At 37.9% G+C, this 23,331-nt stretch overlaps 1 protein-coding gene across 2 annotated transcripts; it reads right to left on the reverse strand.

Moving 5' to 3' along the window:
* Nucleotides 1–188: 188 nt before the first annotated feature.
* On the reverse strand, nucleotides 189–23,307 carry Mospd1 (motile sperm domain containing 1). Of its 2 annotated transcripts, none has more exons than XM_010614281.3 (6): nucleotides 23,209–23,307; nucleotides 9,353–9,607; nucleotides 9,165–9,240; nucleotides 7,481–7,698; nucleotides 2,423–2,584; nucleotides 189–428 (listed from the first exon to the last, which is right to left on the reverse strand). In XM_010614281.3, exons 2-6 carry the CDS (start codon nucleotides 9,504–9,506, stop codon nucleotides 397–399), a joined length of 642 nt encoding a protein of 213 aa, XP_010612583.1. In that variant the 5' UTR covers nucleotides 9,507–9,607; nucleotides 23,209–23,307; the 3' UTR covers nucleotides 189–396. The 2 variants fall into 2 exon arrangements, with proteins under 2 accessions (XP_010612583.1, XP_010612584.1); XM_010614282.3 differs by lacking the exon at nucleotides 23,209–23,307 and adding an exon at nucleotides 21,847–21,969.
* Between the last annotated feature and the right edge of the window lie 24 nt (nucleotides 23,308–23,331).

Raw genomic sequence — 23,331 nt, forward strand, 5'->3', positions numbered from 1 at the left:
AAATAAATGTAATTTGATTTTCAGGCTGGAAAGTTTGCTCATCAAGACCTTTAACTTTGAAGGATCCAGGACCCTTATCAATCAAAGTGAATTTTTAAAAGATGACAAACAAATCTTTTAATTAAAATCTTTTGTACCATAGGTATAGATATAAAAAGAACTTCATCAAATAATTTCCTAAGTGTCACTCAGAAGCATCCTTGCTGTCTGTAACATAATGTGCTAGATAGAGTCCTTCAAATAAAACTATACAGTAATTTAAAATATATATTATACATTTACAATTATTTGAAATCATTCAATTATGTGTAGCATGATAATGGAGTGAAATAGAGAAAGGCAGTCCACACTCATATTTAAGATAAATTTACTTCAGAAGTCAGCTGAAATCCTCGCTCATGTTCTAAGTATAGCCATTGTGATAAGACCTAAAAGAAAAATATTGGAGAACAATTAAAGACATGCAGTTTGCAAAATCTTCCATTTAAGAAGCAAGTATTTGGACCTCAGTGAACAAATAAAATATAGTACATAGGCAGACAGACACTCTTCTAAGAACACAAAGTCAATTTGAATTTAGTTGATATTATATAGAAGAAATCCAATTTATAGCAATGGGCAGTTACTGGACAGATTCAATTAAATCACTAATGTCTGCCCATAGCTAATTCCACCATCAAACATACCTCCTACCTTATCCAGTCACATCAGCTATAATAATAGCAGACATACCATTTTAAAGTGTTGGCAAAGCCAACAGAATTTATCAACAGAAACATCAAGAGCCTATTTGTAATAAGGCCCTAGGGCTAGAAAGGGAGAGAAGCATAGTATTCATGCTTTCCTTGAGAGATCTCACATGTAAAACAATAAGCATTTAATAAAATAAGAACATGACAGTTGTAAATGAGTGGTGAGGAGAGTGTGTGATCAAACAGTCCAGGGCTAGGGGTGGTGCTCTGTGGTAGAGTGCTTGCCTAGCATGTGCGAGGCCCTGGGTTCTAGCCCTTGCACTGGAAACAAACACATAAAAAGGACACAGATGAAAGATGATCACATAGGACTGTGGCAGTCAGAAAAGTTGTTTCCAAAGGTAAAAGCTGAGATGAGCCTTAAAAGACAGACAAAAAAGATACAGGCATTTCATACTGAATAGTTTCTCTGATGTGAAAAACTATAATAGTACACAAGATCCTAATGAGATAATAATGTGAAATAGGAAGAAAAGGGTTAAAGGTGTAGGGAAAGTGGGAAGGGTGGGGGAAAGGTAATAAGGGAGAGGAAAAAATATGAGAACATGAAAAAATGGAAATAAAGTGTTTGTAAATGGGGAAGGGAGGAGGGGGTGAAGGGAGGACAGGGACAAGGGGAAAAAATGAGAATCAAGACCTGTCATGTAAATGTACAAGATCCCAATAATGAATGTAATTGTATTGTATACCTAAAATGTACCAATAAACTCAATAAAAATTTTAAAAAAAAGATACGGGCATTTCAGGGGAAAGAAGGGTCCAGGAGGAGGACCATGACTCTAAATGAGCTTTTCTGAAATCAATAAAAAATCCAACAGGCTCTAATCAAGTGTTTATATAGGGAATCAGCTGGACAAGATTGGCTCCGCAAGATCTTAAACAGACTGTGAAGACTGTTAAATGCCAGACTGCGGAGTTATAAATTCAGCCTGTGGACTATGGGAAAGGAAGAACTTGAAGGTTCTGGAGTAGGGAAAAGCTATGAAATTAAAACAGAATGGAAAGCAACCTGACAGCAATATGAAAGATGGACAGGATGAGGAGAAGGAATAAGGAGGAGCACACACAGAAGCAAGGGAGACCATTTAGAAGATAATTTTGAAATAAAAGATAAAAGAGAGCACACCAAAAACAACTCAAAAGAGTTGGCATCTAAGTAGAACAAAGAAGAGAACATGAAGAAAGAGTCCTTTATCACCCCAACCACAATTCTTGACACATGGAAAGTACTTAATATGTTTGCTCAATTGAAATTATTAATAGAAGTTTTGAAGCCAGATTACTGAAAGAATGACTGAACAAGAAATAGGGATCCGGTTTCAAGAGAAATGTTCACAATATTAAATATGGTTGCATCATTCAGCACCTTGCTAAGTGTTTCTCTGGAGCCGATCTTCTAAGCACAAGCACTGTACCATGGAATACGTGCATTTTATATGTGGCTTACACCACTGCAAGTCAGCAAAAGGAAAATAAGTCAGTAAATATAGTTTAAGCTACTAGGTAAGTAAGGTTAAGAGAAATAATGAGACAAAATTTATATTTTCAAATGCTCCTGATCTCAGCATGCCTTTGAAGCAATCCTCCATCTAGTTGACAAAATAAATAGATAAACCACCTCCCACAAATAAACCCTACATACATCCCAAATGCATCTTTAAAACCCTTACCTAAGATGTAAGCAGCCACTAATTTTTGATTCACACTTAAATGGAGGTAGAGAGGCACCAGTGATTCCATGTCCCCCAGTGTAGGCAGCATCAGGGCTGCAATGCACACCACTCCCAGGAAGATGGTTAGTAAACTAGGTCCTGAGGGGACAGTTTTGCTTTCTGTAAAAAGACAAAGGCCTCTGAGTTTTCCTGTAAAAACAACTCAAAAGTTCCCTCACATATACTGGCCACCACTCACCAGGATTCTGTTATGGCCAGCTTCTCTGGCTCCTTCCCCATCATTCCCATTCCTTAGAGACCCATCTGCTGCACTTATCTGGATGCCTATAATTTAAGTGTTTGGAGCCATTAAAAGATGTATCCAGAAATGGCATTACGACCTTGTGAGTTCCTACTGAAAAGAACAGTTACCACTTCCCATTCTCATCAGTAGTGTTCAAGCATGTGCTGGCAGGTAGTACGTATATATTTATAAATACGCTGCACAATTCCTCTACTAGTATGCTTAATATAAAACATACAAATAGAATCTTAAAATAATGTGCTAAAATCAAATTGCTTTTTGATATTTTCTTCCTCTACAGTGTTGCAATAGACTTGAGATAGCTTGACTTTATGACAGTACAAAGGGTTACAGGTTCAGCAGAAGCCACACTCTAAATTTTGAATTCTGGTCTTTTCTGGGCTAGTGATCCGTGGTATGATCTTGCAATACAATACTGAGCAGCCGCAGTGAGCTGCAGCTCTCAGTCAGCCATGCAAGCACAAGGGGCAAGCAACAAGCTATGGGGTACTGTGTGATTAAGCCAAGAGGCTAAGTATTTTAGGAATATTCCATGGATTTGACTAATAGTGGGGTCATGGCAACATCCTAGGTCAGGGATGCAGCTGGACTTCACTTGAGCCCACTACATAAGAATGGCACTGCCTTCGAGTTATCTTAGGGAGGTCCTCAGGTAAGTTTGATTCTAATAACTGCAGCACCCTGTTTCCTCTTCTGACAATATCAATGTTATTATAAACCTGCCTATGAAAGTTCTTGCCCACGCTGCTCCTACCTCATTTATAGTAAAGAGAGAAAGCAAGAGAAACAACACCTGGAAAATTTATGCTAAATGAAAATCAGGCCAGCACAGAAGAACAAATTGTGCACGATCCCACTTAAATGACACATCTAAATAGTCAACACTTGTAGACCAGAAAGTAGAATGGTGGCTGCTAGGGCCTGGGAGAGAATAATGTGAGCTACTAATCAATGGGTGTACGTTGCAATTAATTGTGCAAGATGAAGAAGATCAAGAGATCTGTTCTACAACCTTGACCTACAGCTAACATTATACACTTAAAAGAGGGTTGATCTCATGTTGAATATTCTTACAAGATAAAAATGTAAAGGATTTGCCATCAAGCTTGCTATTCTACTGTTCTGACTCTATATGTACTATATACATACCCACTGTTTTAAGAAACCCAATAGCATTTTCTGTTATATGTTTTTCCCCATTAAACTTCCTTTCATTAAAAAGCAATTGCCCAATCATAACACAATCTTGGTGTTTCATTAATGAAATAACACTGCTCATTCTATTTGTCAGTAGAGATTTTCTAAATTATTTATACTTTAGCTGTTGTAAAGTTTAATTGAACCTCACCAAAGCCAGGCAGGTTAAAAAACAAATTCAAATTTTATAGTGATTATTGCGTGGGAATGAAACAATAGCACAAATACCTAAAAAAAAATCAAGTCTTAGTTAATAAATAATTTTGGATGTCTATTAGTTAAAAGGATGGGTTTTTAAGGAAATATTTATTTATGAAAATTATGTTGCTCAGTGAAAACCTACAATAAAGATAATTCCATAGAATAATTACTATTTATAAAATTCCAAAAGTATTTGCATAAATGCTTGAAATTTTTCAAAATGGAAATAACCATTTCCCTGGTACTATGTGAACAAAGCTGGGAGTGATGGAAGATGCCTGTAATCCCAAAACTCAGGAGTATTGCTGCAAATTCAAGGTCAGTTTGGGCTTCCTGGTCAGTTCAAGGACAGCCTGAACTGTCCTTGATTGTATCTCAAAACAAACAAACAAACAAAAAGACCAGGACAGGCGTGGTTACTGCATGCATGTAACGCCAGCATTTGGAAGGCCCAGGCAGGAGGAACAAGGCCAGTTAGACCCTGTCTCAAAAAACCAACAAAACAAAACAAAATAAAACATTTTTCCCCCCATTAATTTCATCTTCTCAGCTTGGTTTCATCCTTTCAGATTTTATATAAACATAATTTTTAACATCAATGAAACCATATTATATATACTGTTATATAACTTTTGCAATCCCCTTAATTTTGATTTTCAGACAGTATCTTACTATGTGGTACAAGCTGGTCTCACACTTGCTGTGTAGTATAGGCTATCCTCAAACTCCAGCAACTCCTGCCTCACAACTCTTGAGAGTTAGATTACAAGGTATGTACCACCATGCCCCGCCTTCCCACCCCTTAAATGTGAAATATATTTGAAGATTTTTCTATGTCAATATAGAAACATCTATCATTCTATCAGGTCCTTGTAAATGTCTGTCTCGCATGCCGTCTCATTCATAATTTAATCAATTCCAAATTGATGGGCTCTTAGGTTATCTTAAAGTTTTATTACTATCAACAATAATAAAAAGCATAATTTTCTTAAGCCGGAAGGCACAGACTCAAACACAGCAAAGACATAGCAGTTCATTAATAATGCAATTAAGATAGACCCAGCAAAATTCAGTTATATCTTTTAAATTGTCTTTTTAATAACCTGGGCCCCAGTGTTTTGTGGGTTTCTCTAACTTTAACACTTACATTTCTGTTAATTAAAAAACTGACAAGATACAAAATTGTATTTATGCACACAGACAAGGTCTAGAAAGTAGCATGGAACACTTACATAAGCAGATTTGTCCAGTGCATGGGATTATAGGTGTTTTCTTTTTTGAATTTGTTACTACTGAATGTCTTTTATACAATAACCTTAAAAGCTCATTTTACTGACTTTCAATATTTTAAAATTGAAATTTTCCCTGATGCAGCCTTCAATTCTTTCCCTGCTAACAGTGAATCTCTTAACATTGCCGCACTTGCAATACTTCTAATAATATGCTTTTGTTGAAGTGTTTTCTAAGCTAACAACATGAAAAAATACTGACATTTAAAAACCTCCCAGAAAAAACTTCCACAAAACAATCTTAATTTATTTTGACATTTTTAGTTCAGAGAAAGTTAATGAGAAAACCTGAACATTCTACATTCTAGGAACCACATATAAATTAATAGACAAGAGAAGTTAAAACATATCACTTTGCCCACACAGACTAGGTCACCATCACACTTAAAGGGCTCTAGTCAGCCAATTCATGTATTTACTGGGTAACCAATCTGTGCTGGGCGCTATGCTAGTACTGAGGACATAATGGTGAACAAGACAAATAAGGAGCCTGTCTTCAGCGAGCTTCCTGACATAAAAAGCTTAGACATTTTTTCCCCAAAATAGAGACGACTATGTTTTCTGGCCAATATCCTCCATACTAATTCATCTACCTGTTTCAACATTACAATAAAAATTCTCTCAAATACTATAGATGCCAATGTTTATTATAAAATAAGAGTGATATATGTTATAATTATTCAGTCTTTTAGGGTGATTTTCACTTGAATTCTAAGAAACTAAAAAAATAACAATAATTTCTCCTTATATCCACATAGACACACTTCTGAGTTATTCTTGGCTATTAAACTAGTCTTTTAAGTCCAAAATTAGCTTCAATAATTCCTTTACTTTAAATTATGAATATAACATCAAAAATAGTCATCAAATGGCTTTTCTTTCCTGGGGGGGCATTTTCAAGGGGGAATCCTGCATTTCCTAAGTAAGTCAGTTTCACAATATTGATCTGTCAAAAATACATTCGGCAAATGTTCTTTTTCCTCAAAAGATGGTCCTAACAATTAATAACAGTTGCTGAGAAGGAAACAATCTACTAGCTACTATCTCATCCCTAGTCCTGGTATCACCAGGAAATCTGGACCCTCTCTGCATGGACTGATAAGACAGACATGGCTACAGTAAGAAAACATTTGAAGATGAACAGACTGATACGGGTCTATGAATTAATGTAATGACAAGTGGATGTTGAAAAAAATCCCTCACATGTAATATGCTACGATTTTAAGGACAGCTGTTGTCACATTCATATAACACTATCAAAAAAGCTTGTTTTTCTATGGAAAATTTTATCTCCCTCCTCTTATAATAGGTGTAGAGAGAGATAATGAGAAATTGGGAGGGAGGGGGAATGATGTCCTAAGAGTTGAATATGAGGATACTGTCAATGTTGAAAGAATATATCATAACACTTAGAATATCTAAGCTAGAAGGAAATGAGAAGTAGAGAGGGATTCAATTAATAGCCCACAGGGGATATTATAATCTACTTAGTTTAATTAACTTCAACTTTAATGAGATTTTTTTTCAAAATCATATGAACAGTGCAATAAACTTGGCCTGTTGCCAAACACAATCTCTCTCCTTCTTTGAACTAATTAAATGAGAAAGGATATAAGAAAGTCATAGAAACAAAAGTATATAATTGCCATACTGTGCCAGCATCATAAAATGTGCCTGTAGTCTCCAATTTCATATATTTTGTAGATAATCTTTAAATATAAAACCTATACATACTCATATTTACATATGTAGTGCTATAAATATAAAAAGCTTTTATACTATATATCTATATATACCTATATTATAAAATATATAGATATAAATTAGGGTGCAACGTTTGCCCTCTCTGTATTGCCTAGTCTACCGGGGGCTAGCTTCTCTTCTAAAAGCTCTAGTCCTCTTGCTCTTTTTCGGGTATCCTAGTCTCTAGGTTCAATTTTGAAGTGGTTGACTAGGTATAAAGTAGTAGATCCATCTACTTTCTAGTACATTTTCTTAGCTCTGATGATTTTTATTTTAGAAATGTGTAAACCCCAAAGGGCTTTAAAAAGAACCCAATACTACCTGGTTGAAATGACTGCTCAAAAAATAAACTTTCAGTTAAGTGTTCCTTTATTCTTTTTTCCTCTTCTTCCTTTTGTTGTTCTTTTGCAGATGGAAGAAGAGTAGCAACAACCTCTTTCCTTCCTAAAGCCTTCCTCTGGCTTTGCTCGGAAACTTGGAGACGGAATTTGTCTATTACACCATAGTGACAGGATCGAACATCTCTGTGACGAATCACACTGAAAATGGCAAAAAAATAACAAATATTATTTAGGTTTCTGGGGGTCTGTCAAACAGAACGAAATAGGAGATCTTAACACAGTAAAATAATATTAACTGAAAAAAATATTAACTGACTATAACCAATTACTCAAATCCCCAAAATTACTAATGATGCAAAACAAAAAAAATCATAGCATAACCCTAAAGGAGTAATTCTGAAATATCAGATGAAAGCACATACTCTAAACTATTGAAAAGTCTGAAGTAAAAGAATAAGTAAATTCCCTTTAACTGATTTTTTTCCTTGGATATCTGTGGAAAGCAATATATCTTAAATAGGAATATATGAAATTGCATACCCATATAAGCATATCTAAAAAAAAAAGCATACTTAAATTTCCATTGCCACTAATTTATTCTTCAACTAACAAAACTCACCTAAGACTTAGAACTGGTTTACACACAGGTAAAAATAAATAACTGTATGAAAAGCTAGTCCACTATGAGTAATGTAACAGAGGGCTAATAATACTCTTCTGTACGTTTGTAAAGAGAAAAAGAGTATAAAGCACCGCAATTTTTGCGTTTTCTGCAATTCCTTTTATTGTACTTTGTTCTTCCTAGTGAACACAAAGCAATTAAATCAAAGATAACACATTAATGTGCCAAGGCTACTTTTTTGGGAACAGTACTTGCTTACTGTGTACTGAATGAAAATCCACAGAAATGTGTAAAAACACATTTTCAAATATACATCAACTTATGGCTTTGAGATGATGCCAATATATTCAAGAAAAAGAGCTCCTTTCTCACAGAAGATTTTAATAAATACAGTTTACTTGATGGCTTAAAATAAGGGCTGGTCAATGGATCCATATGGTCACCACTAGTTCTAAAGTGAAAATTAAATATGAACAGGTTGAACAAACAATCATTATCTGACACTCTAAGACGAAATTATCTGGAAGCGCTCAGACAACCTTTTACAGATGAGTAGTTACACCCTTGCTTCCTGTTTATATACACTAACTTCCAGGCTTACTAGCTGCATCATTTCGAAGACTTCTATTACCATTGTTTTTACACCATAGAATTACTAGTTTCCCAAATGTCACAGCAATAGCAGGATGTTCCAAAGAAAGCTAAAATCCCTATTATAGTTAGAGAAATTGAAAGGAACAAGTCAGAACTTGGCCTTCATCAACACCTCTGCTTCAACCAAAACCACATTGAGGAAGTATTCAAGGAACGACTGACATATACATTAGCTCCAACATAATGAAATATTATTATTTGGTTGATTTGTTTAGAGTCTCTTAGAAATGTCTTAAATTTTGATAGATAAATTTTCAGCAAGAAAAAAAAATCCAAAGATCATAAATGACTTATGTAGGAATAAGCTTCATGAAAAGGTCTTTTTCAAGTTAAAAACATAAATATTAACATGCTGAAAATGTGTTACCAGGAAGTGATTTTGACTTACATATCCACACAACACTGAGGCTTTACTGCACCTGCAGCATCAACGACAACATACTTATTTGGAGTAGTACACAAAACTGAAAGAAAAAGTCACAATGGCCATTAGTGGTTTTAAAACAACTAGTTTCTACAAGTAAAAAATTAGTAGGGACTAGTTAAAAATTTGTAAGATTGATCTAGGAGACTCACCTTTGAACTTTAAGGCAAACTCATAGGGATTGTACAGAGTCAACACTTGCTTATGTGTTGACTGATCATCTGCATAAAATATGAGCTCCGTGGGAAACACAAAAACAGGAAGATTTCCTTCCACTAACTCTGGTTGTCTTTTTTGTTGATGCATTGGCACTGAATCGCCCTTTGCTGCAGCTTCGGTTTTATAGTCTCAAATCTATTTTGGACTTTTCTTAGATTCAGTTAAAAACTCCAAAGCATTTTGGCAATCTAGAAACAGAAGGAGAAAGAAAAGAAACTGAATGATATTGATTTTCATTACTCTACAGTCTTTCCACAAAAAACATGTTTAACATCCATGAAAATAGTTCTTCAAATCGCCAAAACATGCCTCTTGACCTTTCTACTTGGCTTTATTATATAGCTTATTCCAAATTATGCAAAGAAAATTTGCACATACTCCTTTTATGCTCCGGATTCAACCTATGATAAATTGCACAAGTACTTGAATAAAGGAATAAAGACTTTTACAAATTAATCATCTCCTTTCAAAAAGGTAAGATCAGCTGCATGTGGTGGCACATGCTTGTAATCCCAGCACTTCGGGGGCTGAGGCAGGAGGACTGCCATGATTTTGAGTTCAGCCTATGCTACATAGTGAGTTCAAGGACAGCCTGAACTACACAATGAGGCCTTGTCTCAAACAAAACAAAACAAAAGAAAACAAAACACCAAACAAACAAAATGGTGAGATCAAAGGGACATCATTTTTAAAACTCAAGATTTTTAAAAAGTAGAAAAAAAACCAAGTATTGTCAAAACTCACTTTATATGAGCCCATCAGAATTCTTAAAGACTAAAACTGAAAAAAGTGATTTTCCATGATTTGTGGGAGAAAAACAGGAGACTCAGTTTTGTACTCATGTCAACAAGGCTTTATTTAGTGCCTTTGGCAGCAGCGGGTAGGAGAGTTCTTTTAATCTTTTTTTTTAACTGAAACTCAAGACAAGCTAAAATATCTTGAAGCTTAGGAGCCATGCTTGCTAAGTAGTTCTTTGAGTTTTCTATGAAGATTCAGTCAAAAGTAGGCTTTGGCGTGCCTAGCAATACCACCCCCTCCCCCGTGTCAAGTACACAGGCTTTATGAGAGCTCTTTTCTTCCAACTTCAGAAGCATTTTTGGATTCTTCTTGCATCCATGAATATGCTCCAAATAGTTGTAACTAGAAAAAGTCTGAATGTCAAGTGTGGTAGTGTGGTACTTCTATGTTTATCTTCTAATCTCATTTGAATTTAGCAAGCACCTTAAGTGTGACTCTTAAGTCAAACACACAATTACAGAAATTGTTTTTTCACTCCTTAGATCACACATTTAAAATAGGTTATAAACCCATTTACTACCTTGGGTTCAGGTTCTCATACATTCAGAGAGAAATACAACCAATGAATAAATTTGGTTTTACCAGCTATCAGGGCTAATATGTTGATTCCTATTAATGCCGTTTTATCAAACAGGATCCTGTATAACTGTGTAGTCACATTTTTATATTTTTCTTTCAACTAAACGTCTATTATATGCCCGGGTGTACATCAGCAGCTGAGCAGAGATATAAAGATGAAATAGTGCACAGGCCTTGCTCTCAAAAGGTTCAAGTCTAGTTGATGAGACAAAAATACTGAAGCTACCACTATCATAATACATACCAAGTTATATAAAGTGTCAGAGTCAGAAGCCTAAAGGGATAATTCTACCTGGAAGAGAGGCCACGAGATGACAAGACACGTGATAAGAGTCCTTAACGAAAAGAAGCATAAACATTTAAGTCCTGGGAGGTGGGCATTCAGACCAAGGGAATTGCATATGCAAAGGGACCGAGGCGGCGGGTTCTCCTGGATACTCGTTCCTCATTTCTGTAGCCATTTAATTTATAGCATATATGTGGCTCATAACAATATTGAATCTACTTCTGGGTTTTGTTTTGACTGAGACAGGGTCTGTGGCTGACATTTTCTTAGAAACAATATTTAACATTTGATGATTTATAACAAATTACAAAGTACTAATTACATGGACAGAATGATTAATAAACAGATACCATTTACTGTAGGCCAAGCAATGTTCTAAGTGTTTATCATTACTATTTAATTATGAAGATACAACATGGAGATAAAAAGGCAAAACCAAAACAAGGCTGACAGGCCACTTGTCTCCTAGTCCAGTATTCTTTCCACTACACAACTGCCTATCCATTTTCATAAAACAAAACTGAGATCATTCTTGATCTGATTAAATAATTCCAACTCTGCATTTTTATTTGCTCTGAATTTCTTTCTTTTGCTTAAAGCCATACACATTTCTATTCAGATAATGTACTCTCACACGTTTGATATCTAGTTTTTTTTTCAGTAGAAAATAACAAGCTCAATAATTACTTTCTCAGAAAGCTTGGCTATTAAGTAGAGAAGATCCAAACTTGACATTAGTTAAATAATATGCACCTCCTCATTCTAAAATTCTGTTGCTATCAGAGCGTAGCTTACCATAAAAGGTGGCACCTCTAATTTGTGAGAGGGTAATCAGAATCAATTAAACTGGATAGCCATCTAAAAGCACAAAACTGAATTTATCCTTCACTCCTCATACCAAGATAAATTTCAAACAGATCAAAGCTTTAAATATAAAAAAGACAAACACCCATATAAGTACCAAACAAAAAACACGAGACTTTTCTGTTTTCAATCTCAGGCTGACAATGGCATAAAACTAGAAACCAAATATGTTGATAAATTCGATTATATAACTTTTCAAATTCTGCATGGCAAAAAACTTTTGGGGGTGGTTTTTTGAGACAGGGTCTCAGTATGAAGTTGAGACTGACCTGGAACTCACTATGTAGCTCAAGCTGGTCTCAGACTCACTGTAATCCTCCTGCCTCAGCCTCCTGAGTGCTGGGATTACAGGCATGCGCCACCATGCCCAGCCCGGGGGCAAAAATTTTACAAGCAAAACGTAACGAAAATTTTCAATTCATATCATAGGCAATGTCTAATTCCCCTATCAGGGGACTTACTAATTATTAAGGCAAGTCAGTAGAAAAAATTATTTCATAGGAAAAAGACATTCAAGTTGTTCTGGCTTATAAGGATGTTTAAACCCAAATGCCCATCAACCACTGATAAAGAAGATGGGGATTTTTTTTTATACAATGGAGTACTACTCTGCCATAAAGGATGAGCTTGACACATTTCTACCTAAATGGATGCACCTTGAGACCACACACTTAAGTGAGATAAATCGGACACACACGTTTAAAGACCACATTGTTTCTCTGGTGTGAGAAACCGAAAGTGGAAATAAGGACAAAAATAAATAGTAGGGCTGGGCACGTAGCTCAGTGGTACAGTGCCTGCCTGGCAAGTGGGAGGCCCTGAGTTCAATTCCTAGCAACAAAAAAGAAAAAAAAAAGACCAATAAAATAAAATGTACAACAGATATTAGGAAATGGGAAGAAAATACTCAAATGAGAAGGGGAACAAGGGAGGGGGAGGGGGAAAAGAATGAAGAAAAAAAAGTAAACATAGAAAAAATGGAAACAAAGCTTTTATGTGTAGAGAGGAGGGTGCTGAGGGGAGTGGAGAATGGGAAATAAAGAAGAGGCAGGATCTATCATGTACAGGTGCAAATTCCCTATGATGAGCATTATTATTATGTACATCTAAAATGTACCAATAAAAGACTTGCTTAAAAAAAAGGTTTGGCTGGGCACTCGGGAGGCTGAGGCAGGAGGATCACTGTGAGTTCGAGACCAGCCTGGGCTACATAGTGAGTTCCAGGGCAGTCTCAACTACATAGTGAGACCCTGTCTCAAAAAATCAAAAAAAAAAAAAGTTGCATGAAAAAAGGTTTAATGACTCATAATAAGAGAAACGCAAACTAAAGCCATATTGTGATATTCATATGCATAATGTATATTCAGGTACTATACATATATACAGAAAGGGAGATACACATCTCTGTGAAGTTTTATATGTGAAAGGTTTTCTTTGCAGCACTGAGGATTAAATAAAATGATGTATGAGAAGCACAGAGAACAGAGCTTAGTACTCAATACAAGGTCACCATTCAAAGAGATTGGAAGCTACCCAACTGTCCATTAATAGGGGATTCATTAAAGTATCCATTTGTTGGTATACCAGATATATGTGAAAAAGAAAGAAGCTTGTTGTGTAGCCGGACACAGACTACTGATCTTCAAGACGGAGGGTAAAGTCGGGGCTGGGGGAAAACCATAGGAGTTAGGCCATGTGTTCAATCCCCAGCACCACTCTCCCCTCAAAAAGATGGAGGGTTAATTGCAAAGAGCAAGGAACACTGCAGTGTGAAACACACGCTACTATTTGTGTGGGAAAAGGAAATCAAAGAATATATATACCTATTTTCTTGGGTATGTGAAAGAATCTTTGGAAGGATACTCAAGTTTGCCACCAAAGATAGAAACTGAGAGGCTGGAGATACTCTTTAACATCTACTGTGGCCTAGTGTGAAAAAAGTGCTTGTTTTGAAAGGTAAGAGAGAATTTAGAAACAATGTGTAAAAAATTCTGTTAATAGCATTTTCTAATTTATGATCCTCTAATAACATTTAAAACCTTAAAGTATGTGTTAAATAGGATCTCAACTAGTGTAAATAATTTGACACACAACAGAAACTCATTACAATGAGAAAAGCAAACACTAGTCTGCAACCTAGAAACCACTAGAACTCCAATATAAATGTTATGGTATAAAAGAAGGCACCAGCTACCTACAAAGAATGTAATCATTATGTCTCGCAAACATGTGCTAATAAGAATAAAAAGTAAGTGCATGAGATGGTTCACGAGTCTGCCTAGGAAGTCAAAAATAACCACTCAGAAAAAGCACTAAAGACTTCGTTCTAACTTAAGGAGAAATTAGTTGGCAAAGGTCACAGTACAAATGTTATTAGCTTGGAATAAGGGCTTAGAAGAAATTCTTATTTTTATTTTGAAGCTTATTCTTTGGGAACTGATTATGTATATATTTCCCTATGAGTTCAAAATAGGCCATCTGCTTGGCACCACCAAAAAGTGGTGACATTAATCATTTTTGAGAAGTTTACTATTTCTTTTCTTTCTCCCTTCCCATTTATCACTTGTCTTGGCTGAGATACAAGTTGCATCCTAAATTCCAACTAGTGGGTATTAGGGAATTAGCACCAGGTCACCAGGGCAGGATTAGCAACTTTGCCAACATAATGAAGCATAGTGTCTGCCTTTAATTGATGGTTTTTTAGGAAACTAACACTTTCTCTTTGCTCCAGTCCACATTATAAAATAATAAAGTGTGGGGCCAGGGATTTAGCTCAATGGTTCCACCGCCTGTCTTGCAATCACAAAGCCTTGAGTTCGATCCCCGGTACCAAAAACAAAGATAAAGTGTAAATTCCGGGAAGAGATTACATACTAAGCTGATAAAACCTTACCACAAATTCGTTTATGAGGTTACTTTCTAAAAGTCAAATGCACACCAAATCAAAAAAGGTCTGGTTCCAGTCTTTCTCATTTGGCAGATAAGGAAAGTAGGCACAAGATGGTTAAGACACTCACCCAGCATTTGCACAGGGTGGTGGGGAAATAATTCTGGTCTCTAGACCACACTTCCTTTTCCTCACCTCGTGTGTCCTGATGCTGACGTCCACTACACCCTCATCTCTAGAAAAATTCCCTGCTTTTCAAAAAGATGAGAGTTCTTAAAATCATGACTCAAAATTCAAGTCACAACCAAGACTGCATTCGCATGATTTGTGTTTCCCTTTTTATTTTATTAATTTAAAAAAAAGTAGCTGGGTGTGGTGATACACTCCTGTAATCCCAGGAGTATGGGGGGCTGAGGCCGGAGGATTACAAGTTTGAGCTCAGCCTCGGCAATTTAGCACCTTAGGGAGACCCTGTTAAATTTTTTTAAAAACAATGAATGGATGGGGATTCAGCTCAGTGTGAAGGCCCTGGGTTCAATTCCCAGTACCACCAAAACAAGGAAAAAAAAAATCAAAAGTCAGATTCAGTTTCATTTACTAAGTTGCACACTTACTTTTCCTGATTATGAAACGTTAGCTCTGGCCGTCAGTAACTGTTTGTTAGGGCATTAATAACCAAGGCTTGCCCCATTCTTCCTTTCTGGACTGTAAAACTTTATGCACTCTTCAAAGCCTAGTATAAATTCACCCTCCTTGTAGCACACCTCTAAGGTACTATTTGGATCTACATGGATCTCAATGTTGGATTTTTGATGTACTTACTGTGTGGATTCAATATTTTGACAGTTGTTCTACATAATTTAATTGATTTTTCATTCAGATTTCAGTCAGAATGCCATATCGGTTTTTGTTTGTTTTTCCCTCCCTTATAGACCCAAGCTCACTGCTGGCTCTTAACCGATGCTGAGCTCATCAGTTATCCTAACAGTTATCTACTAATAACTGTCTCCTCCATGGGGGAATCTGTGCCCACCCCACAGCTGAACGCACTCTGTCCATCAAAGACAGGCAAGGATCCTAATTAGATGCGCAGTAAATCTCTGACGGCCGGGAGCCACAGGCTGGGTGGGGGAGAGCAGAAAGAATCAGCATTCCCAGCTGTCTCTCCTCTCTTCTGTTTCCCTCTCATCTCCCCTGGCTCCTCAGAGTCAAACTGGGCCAGCAGTGTTTACCCAAGACTCCAACATGCCAGGCAGACGGTACAGCTGGGAGGTGGTGATACAGGAAACCGCCTTGCCCTTGTTTCTATACTACTGGCACAGAAAGGCAATCCAGAATGAAAATACAGAAGAAAAACTTATGTGTGCACACCACCTGGTGACCAGTTTCCAAACGACTCTCCTACGAGAAGCAGTATAAACAATGAAATTCCACATACACTTTGTCATTCAGCCAGAAAAAAACAGTACCTTAAATAATTTGTTTTCCTGTTTTCCTCACCTTGCATTGAGCAAAGGGAAAGAGAAGACTCTCAGTGTTTCTTTCTCTTGAGGGCCCGCACTCTATTTCCTTGAGTGTGTATGTCTAAACTGCTGCCTACCTACCAATCCCTTTATGGAGCTTATTTATCAGTCCTGAAAATTCTTATTTCCATGATGGGAGCAGGCCAACCTACAAATTCATCTTATGGGTACTGTGGGTTTAAGTGCCTTATCTCCATTTTGGGAAATTCTTCTGACCCTGTCTGGTGACATTTGACATTTCTCTTGGAGAGCCAGTGGCAGGAGGAAAAGGAAGCATGGGACCAAAACTTCAACTATTGAAAGACGATGGTTTATCAAACAACAAAATGCATCTTCCTATGTCTCTATTAGATCATTCAGGTTAAGATTTTGATCCATGGTGAGGCTACATCAAGGCCTCTCCTTAACCTGAAACAGAAGACAGAACCTGGGCCCTTCTCACTCTTATGTTCTTTTTTTTTTTTCTTGGTACCGGGGATTAACTCAGGCTCTTGTGCTTGCGAGGCAGGCACTGGAACCACTGAGCTAAATCCCCCACCCTTATGAATAGGGGATCGGGGCTGGGGACATAGCTCAGTGTCACCATGCCTGCCTGGCAAGCACAAGATCCTGAATTCGATCTCCAGTACCAACCCCCACCCCCAAGAAAAACCAAGGAAAAACAAAAGAATAAGGGATTAGACAGGCATGGTGGGGCTCTCTCATAATCCCAGCACTCAGGAGGCTGAGGCAAGAGTATTGCCAGGAGTTTCAGGCCAACCTGGTCTATACATAGTGAATTTAAGGCCAGCCTGAAATACATAGCCAGACTCTGTCACAAAAACCAAAACCCAACCAAAAACAGAGTAAGAGATCAAAGTCCAGAGGTAGGATAGAAGAAATAAAGATAAGAAAAAAGAGATAAGAAAGAAAAATAACTAAAAAATTGTACTTTTTGGGATAGGGATGTAGCTCAGTGTTACTGAGCCTGCCTTGCAAGCACAAGGTCCTCCTGATTTCAATCCCTGGTACCGAAAAAAAAAATGAGGATAGTCAAAGTTACCTAAGATTATTTATATCAATATGCATTAGGTTTGTTTTATGCTTCTTTTCTTCTAGATCTTTCACACTGCAAATCTCTAAAGATACTTGAAGTCCATAAATTATTTGATAAAGTAAAGGGCAGAAAACTGATCATAAGCTAGAGAAACAGATGGAGTTCAAAGAATGCTTCCAGGCAAAATACCTTAGATTACCCATCAAAAAAAATGAGGCTCATGCCTTTCCCTTGTAAAGCGGGGCATCCTTTTCCAGTAAACCTAGACCAAAACAGAACATCCTATAGATTCACAAATTCCACAGATTTCTACCACCAAAATCACAAATATTCCCAGCTCTAAACTATAACCTATCTCTCTTGAGGGCTCACACTCTTTTTCTTGGAGTGTATATTTTTTGAGTGTATACTTTCAAATTGCTGTCTAATAATTCCATTTGCACCTCCCTTTAAAAGACTCGCAGGTAAATAAGGATGTTCCCATGTATTTTATCACCACAGATTCAAACAATGGAGCCTGCTAATGAGCACAGAAACCATTTTAAAAGCATATTCTCATTTGCTCTTCTTTTTCATGTCCCTTTTTGGGGGGAAGAGGCCGCAAGAAGAATCAAATCAAATAAATGGGCCCTAGGGATTCTTGTACTAGCATCATTCAAAATTTCAAAAAACAGTTGAGACCGATTCAAACTATAGCCTTCCCCATAAATTACTGACCCATCTGCTTGGCCAAAGTGAACCATCTACTTAACTACCTCTGTCCCCGGCTCCTGCTGTTTACTCTGATTAAGGTTCAGAGCTCCAGCTTCAGGCCAGTTCCCTTTTATCTGAGCACAAGGGCTATCTCTGTCCTCCATATTGTGTGCAATCCTTGCTAAAGGCCAAGTAAATGCTAAATAGTTAAGAATAGTTTGGGGGGGGGCGCTCAGATAAAATAAAATACAATTTATTTAAAAAATAGTTAAGAACAATTTCTGTTGCTTTCGTCTCACTGAAATCTTTCCCTCCCACTTAAAAAACTCAGCTCTTAAGGTAGGTGTGGTGGTATAGACCTGTGATCCTAGCACTTGGGAAGCTGAGACAGGAGGATCGCAGTGAGTCAGGTGTTAGCTAGAACTGTGTACATGGCCAGAGCTGTTTCAAACAAAACAGAAAACAAAACCTCAGCTCTTATCCTGAGGATATAGCTCAGCGGTTAAGCACTCACATAGCGTATTCAAGGCCCTCAGTTCTATCCCTAGTACATTCCCCCCCAAAAAAAAGAAAAAAAAAAGCTGAAAAGGTGAGCTTTTTTTCTGCCTTGAATTTCTGGTATCATCTATTATTTGTAATGGCTAATATGTTCCTAAAGTCAGCTCTTTCACAAACAATATATTATAATGTCCATTTTACATTTTAATTGTTCATTGCTTAATAATAGGCAAGTTTTTATGTATCTTCTAGGTTTTTGATATAATTTCATATCTTACCAGTAGAGCCAATTGCTACAAATCATATGAATGGTAGGCTGGTACATATTCAGCAGGTGAATGTTGAATAGCGTAGTATGATTAAAAAGTACAGTAAGGGCCGGGATCTAGCTTAATGGTTCCGCCACCTGCCTTGCAAGCAAAACGATCCAAGTTCAACCCCTGGTACAAAAAAAAAAAAAAAAAAGTACAGTAATGGCTTTAGAAAAACATTTCTGTTATAAGGGGAAACATGTTACTTCTATATTCCACAACATTCTTTTTTAAAATTTTTGGTACTAAGGATCGAACTTGGGCCCTTGAGCTTGCAAGGTAGTCGGTGGTATTCCACAACATTCTAATGTCTCCAGTTATTTCAAGAAGTATATCATTTTCCAAGAAACATTATTTCATTGTAAGAAATATGTATGTTGCTACATGTAGAAGTCTCAGAAGTTTTAGAATCACTACTGGGCTGGGTTTAGTGGCACAAGCCTGGCCCCTAAATTTCAGAATCTCAAATTCAATGAACATTTACTCAGCATTTATCTATACAACAAGCACTGTACTGAGGAATATGGAAAAAAGATGAAAACATTATCCAGCCTTCCAAAACTCATCAAGAGATAGAAATAGATGTACAGCTGTCATTAGAATATGAGGTGCCTTGATAAAACGCCAGTAGATACAAAGTGATCTGGGAACATAAACGTGACAGTCTGCCTTTACGAGCAACTGCAATAGGAATGAGGAGAGTGAATTCCCTGTAGCATACATGTAGAGGCATGAAAGGAACACTTAACGTGAGTTTTGGCATTGAATATGGTTAAAAAATAGTATGTACTGAGTGGGTGGTAAGAGATAAGATTGAAAAGGTAAATTGAGGCAAGATTGTGAAAAATGTCGTAAGCCCAGTTTGAAAGTTTAAGGTTGGACTAGATATCTGGGTGGTTCACGTGGGAACTTGTTAGAAAGGAAAACTCTTGGTTCCCACCCTAGAGCTGATTTACAAGCAAGCCAGGCATGGTGGAACACACCTGTAATCCTGCTACTCTGGCAGGCTGTGACTGGAGGATCACAAATTCAGGCCCAATCTGGGCAATTTAGGGAGAGACTGTCTCAAAATAAAAAACAAAAAAGGGCTGAGAATGTAGCTCAGGGCACAGGACCTGGGTTCAATTCTCAGTACTATGAGAAAAATTCTGGAAGCAGGCCCCAGCTATCTGTGTTTTTAAACACGCCCTGTAGGTGATTGTGATGCATGACTAACTTTGAGAACCACTCACTGCTGCAGGCAATGGGAAATCTCTGAATAATTTTAAACAGGGAACTGACCCAAGAAGATTTGAAATAGGAGTGGTTACCATTGATCAATCAAGCAAAACAGCAGACTCCAGAGTAGTCACAATAAAAACAAACAAACACAAAAAAAACTGTTGAGTGAATATTGTATGATGAGATGAGGCCCTAGCCCAGTGATGGTGAACCTTTTAGGGTTTTCAGTGATAACAAACAGCCAGCTGTGGCACGCGTGGAATAGGTTTGCCACCACTGGCCTAGACTAAGGCAGTAGAAATGGAAAGAGATTTGAGAGATGTTCTACAGGTAACCAAAGTTCAACCAGGTCATTAGGATAGATCCTTACAAATGTTTTTACATAAAACAAATCTGACATCTTGTTAAATCTACCAACTGCAAGGTTTGAAATAAATGGTCCACATAGAACATAGGAAAAGGGAAGTCGAGCAATTTCTGTGTTTCCATAGTTAAGAGCAAAGGGTATCTTAGCTTATAGATGAGCTTTCTAGTCTGCTTGGCAGTTGTACTTTTCACTGTGTTTAGTAAACTGGCATTTATTACTAAAATAAATCTTTCATGGGTTTGGTAGGTCTGGATCAGTCCTTGAGACTGGCACATAACTTCATGATATACTGACAAACTTAAATTTCAAACCCGGAAAAGGTGGAACCCTGACATTGGTTCTGATGATGTAACCAAGGTACTGTGAAGTGAGACCCTGTAGAGCCTTCCTTCTTTTATTCTAACATCACTAAAATCACATAGCCTGCTTAACTTAGGAAAAAGCTGGAAAGAGCAAAACAATAGACTTTGTACTATGTTGTGAAGGTCAAGAAAGTCAAGTGGGATTGTTATTTCTAGTTTTGCCACGATGACTTAGCTGAGGCCATCTTCAATTCTTACAAAGCTAGGGAGGTACTGGGCAACCTAGATGGATAATTTACCTAATGAGAATTTTCCAGGTTGCAATTCCAATTTATCACAACTCTGGATACTTGCAGGTTCTTTTAATTGATACTAATATCTTAGATTATTTGATCAGCTTATTTTGTCCAAAAAGTTCCCAATCAAAACCTACACTGTTTTAGGGAACTTGTGAATTACCAGAGACCTTGGAAACAAAAACCTTCATATTACAGAAGAGGAAATCAAGGGTTGCACAGGGAAAACCACTGAATGTATTATTGTATTATTAATGTATTAATGTATTATAGTAGGGCAGGATTCTCTACAAAGTTGCAAGGCAGCGAAACAAGATTCGGAGCAAAACTGGTAATTTGCTTCTTTGCTAACTTTTAGGAAATATTTTAACTTTCTCTATTTGCCATCTTAAATGTTTTTAAAAACAAAAATAATGGTAGCAAATTACTTTCTTTATCGAACTAATAATGAGTGGAGTAGAATTTCTTGCAGTTTCTTAATTGCTTTGTTTCAGAAAATGGAATTAAATGTAAGAGCCCTCTGAGAAAAAAATATAAGTATAAAAAATTGGGGAAGAAAATGGAAGACACACGCATTGCTTTATATGTTATTTGTTCTACTTTCTATCTTAGCCCATAAAGGGCTATAATTACATGTAATTGTATTACATGTAAAGAGAATCTATCACAACTACCCTTTACATATTTGAAGAATTTGCAAATATTCTAGCATAAACCTGTCGTTTACAGAGTCCTAGAAATGCTTCAAAAACTAGTTTAAACTCACATTCTATTTGGGTATGTAGATGTGAATAACTTGAAAGACACATTTGGCCTGGTTTCCTGTTTTCCCAAACTTCCACCACTTTATACCAAATATTTGTGCAATTTAAAATTTAGTGTTCTGCCGGATGTGGTGGCGCATGCCTGTAATCCCAGCACTTGGGAGGCTGAGGCAGGAAGATCGCTGTGAATTCGAGAAGCCTGGGCTTGATTTAGCTCAGTGGTTCTGCCACCTGCTTCGTGAGCTCAAGGTCCTGAGTTCTATCCCCAGTACAAACAAAAAAAAAAAAAAAAAAGTTAGTATTCACTTCTGTTTCCTGAATACAACATTTTATAGGTAAAGAAATGTCACTACGTAGAGGAAGTATGAACAAAATTTTCATGATCAAGAATGTAGTAAATCCCGTGTGAGCCTTGTCTGAAAAAGTAGGCTTTCCCACTCTGCCTGGAATTCACATTAAGAACAAAATGTAATGCAGTCCAAAAAAACAGAACTTTTTACACAAAATCCAAAGGACTCAACTTTTCAGGTCTGCGTCCTCTTATTTCCCTCAAAGGTCAAAAGATCTTTTGCGAAACCATTTTCACTTAAATATTTGCCCCCCCCCCCGTCCCTGATATGAGAACCCTTTGATTCTGCTGGGGCAGAAGGGATACTTCAGTAGGAGAGGGCAGATGTCAGTTACTTTCCACAAAGGGGAAACCGCAAAACATTGATTAAAGGCTGGAGAGCTGCGAAGAGAGTAAAAAACGTTCAGTCCAAAGACTTCAGCCCACCTGATTGGGGCCCAGCCTTTCCAGTTCTGGTCCTCGCACCGGCCGGCTCCATGTGAAACCGGTCATGTGAGCCTGTTTACAGCGGAGCAGCTGGTGCAACCATCGGGATCAGCGCTGAGGTCCGGGGAGGGGGGAGGATACAGGCCCGTCCCCCCATGCATTCCCCACTATTCCGAGAATGCTTTCGAGCTAGTACCCCCCACCCCTTTCATCTCCCTCCAGGCAAAGCGGGCAGAGCTAAAGCCATTCCGGGACGTCTCGCTCCAGCACCCCCCCCCACATTTCCTTTCACTCGATCGCAGGGGGGACCGTCCGGACTGGAGGAAGGGCGAGGACAGTGTCACCGTGGACAGGGAGTGAAGCTCCCTCCTCTACCCCTCCTCACGCCGTCCGCCAAAGAGTTGTTTCCGGAGCCACATTCCGGGGCAACAGAACTCCGCCGGGCTGCACCGGGGGCTCCCAAGTCCGACCCCGCCGGGGCAAAGTCAGCCACACCGCAGCTGGCCAGACGCCTCGGCCGCGAGCCACCGGTGGCGGGGCCACTGACAGTCGGGAAAGGAGCCACTTCTGCCTCTTCCCCACCACCCACCGCATCTCGGCGCCCCGCTGGCAGTCACTGAGCAGAGCCCCGGATCTGGGAATGGGTTATTCTTTCGGCGGGGGCTCTCGGCCACGTAACTTCCACGTCCTGACGAAGTCGGAGGAAGTGGGG

The sequence above is a fragment of the Fukomys damarensis genome, unplaced genomic scaffold (genome assembly GCF_012274545.1).
Source record: "Fukomys damarensis isolate Sample0158 unplaced genomic scaffold, DMR_v1.0_HiC HiC_scaffold_39, whole genome shotgun sequence".
Lineage (NCBI taxonomy): Eukaryota > Metazoa > Chordata > Mammalia > Rodentia > Bathyergidae > Fukomys > Fukomys damarensis.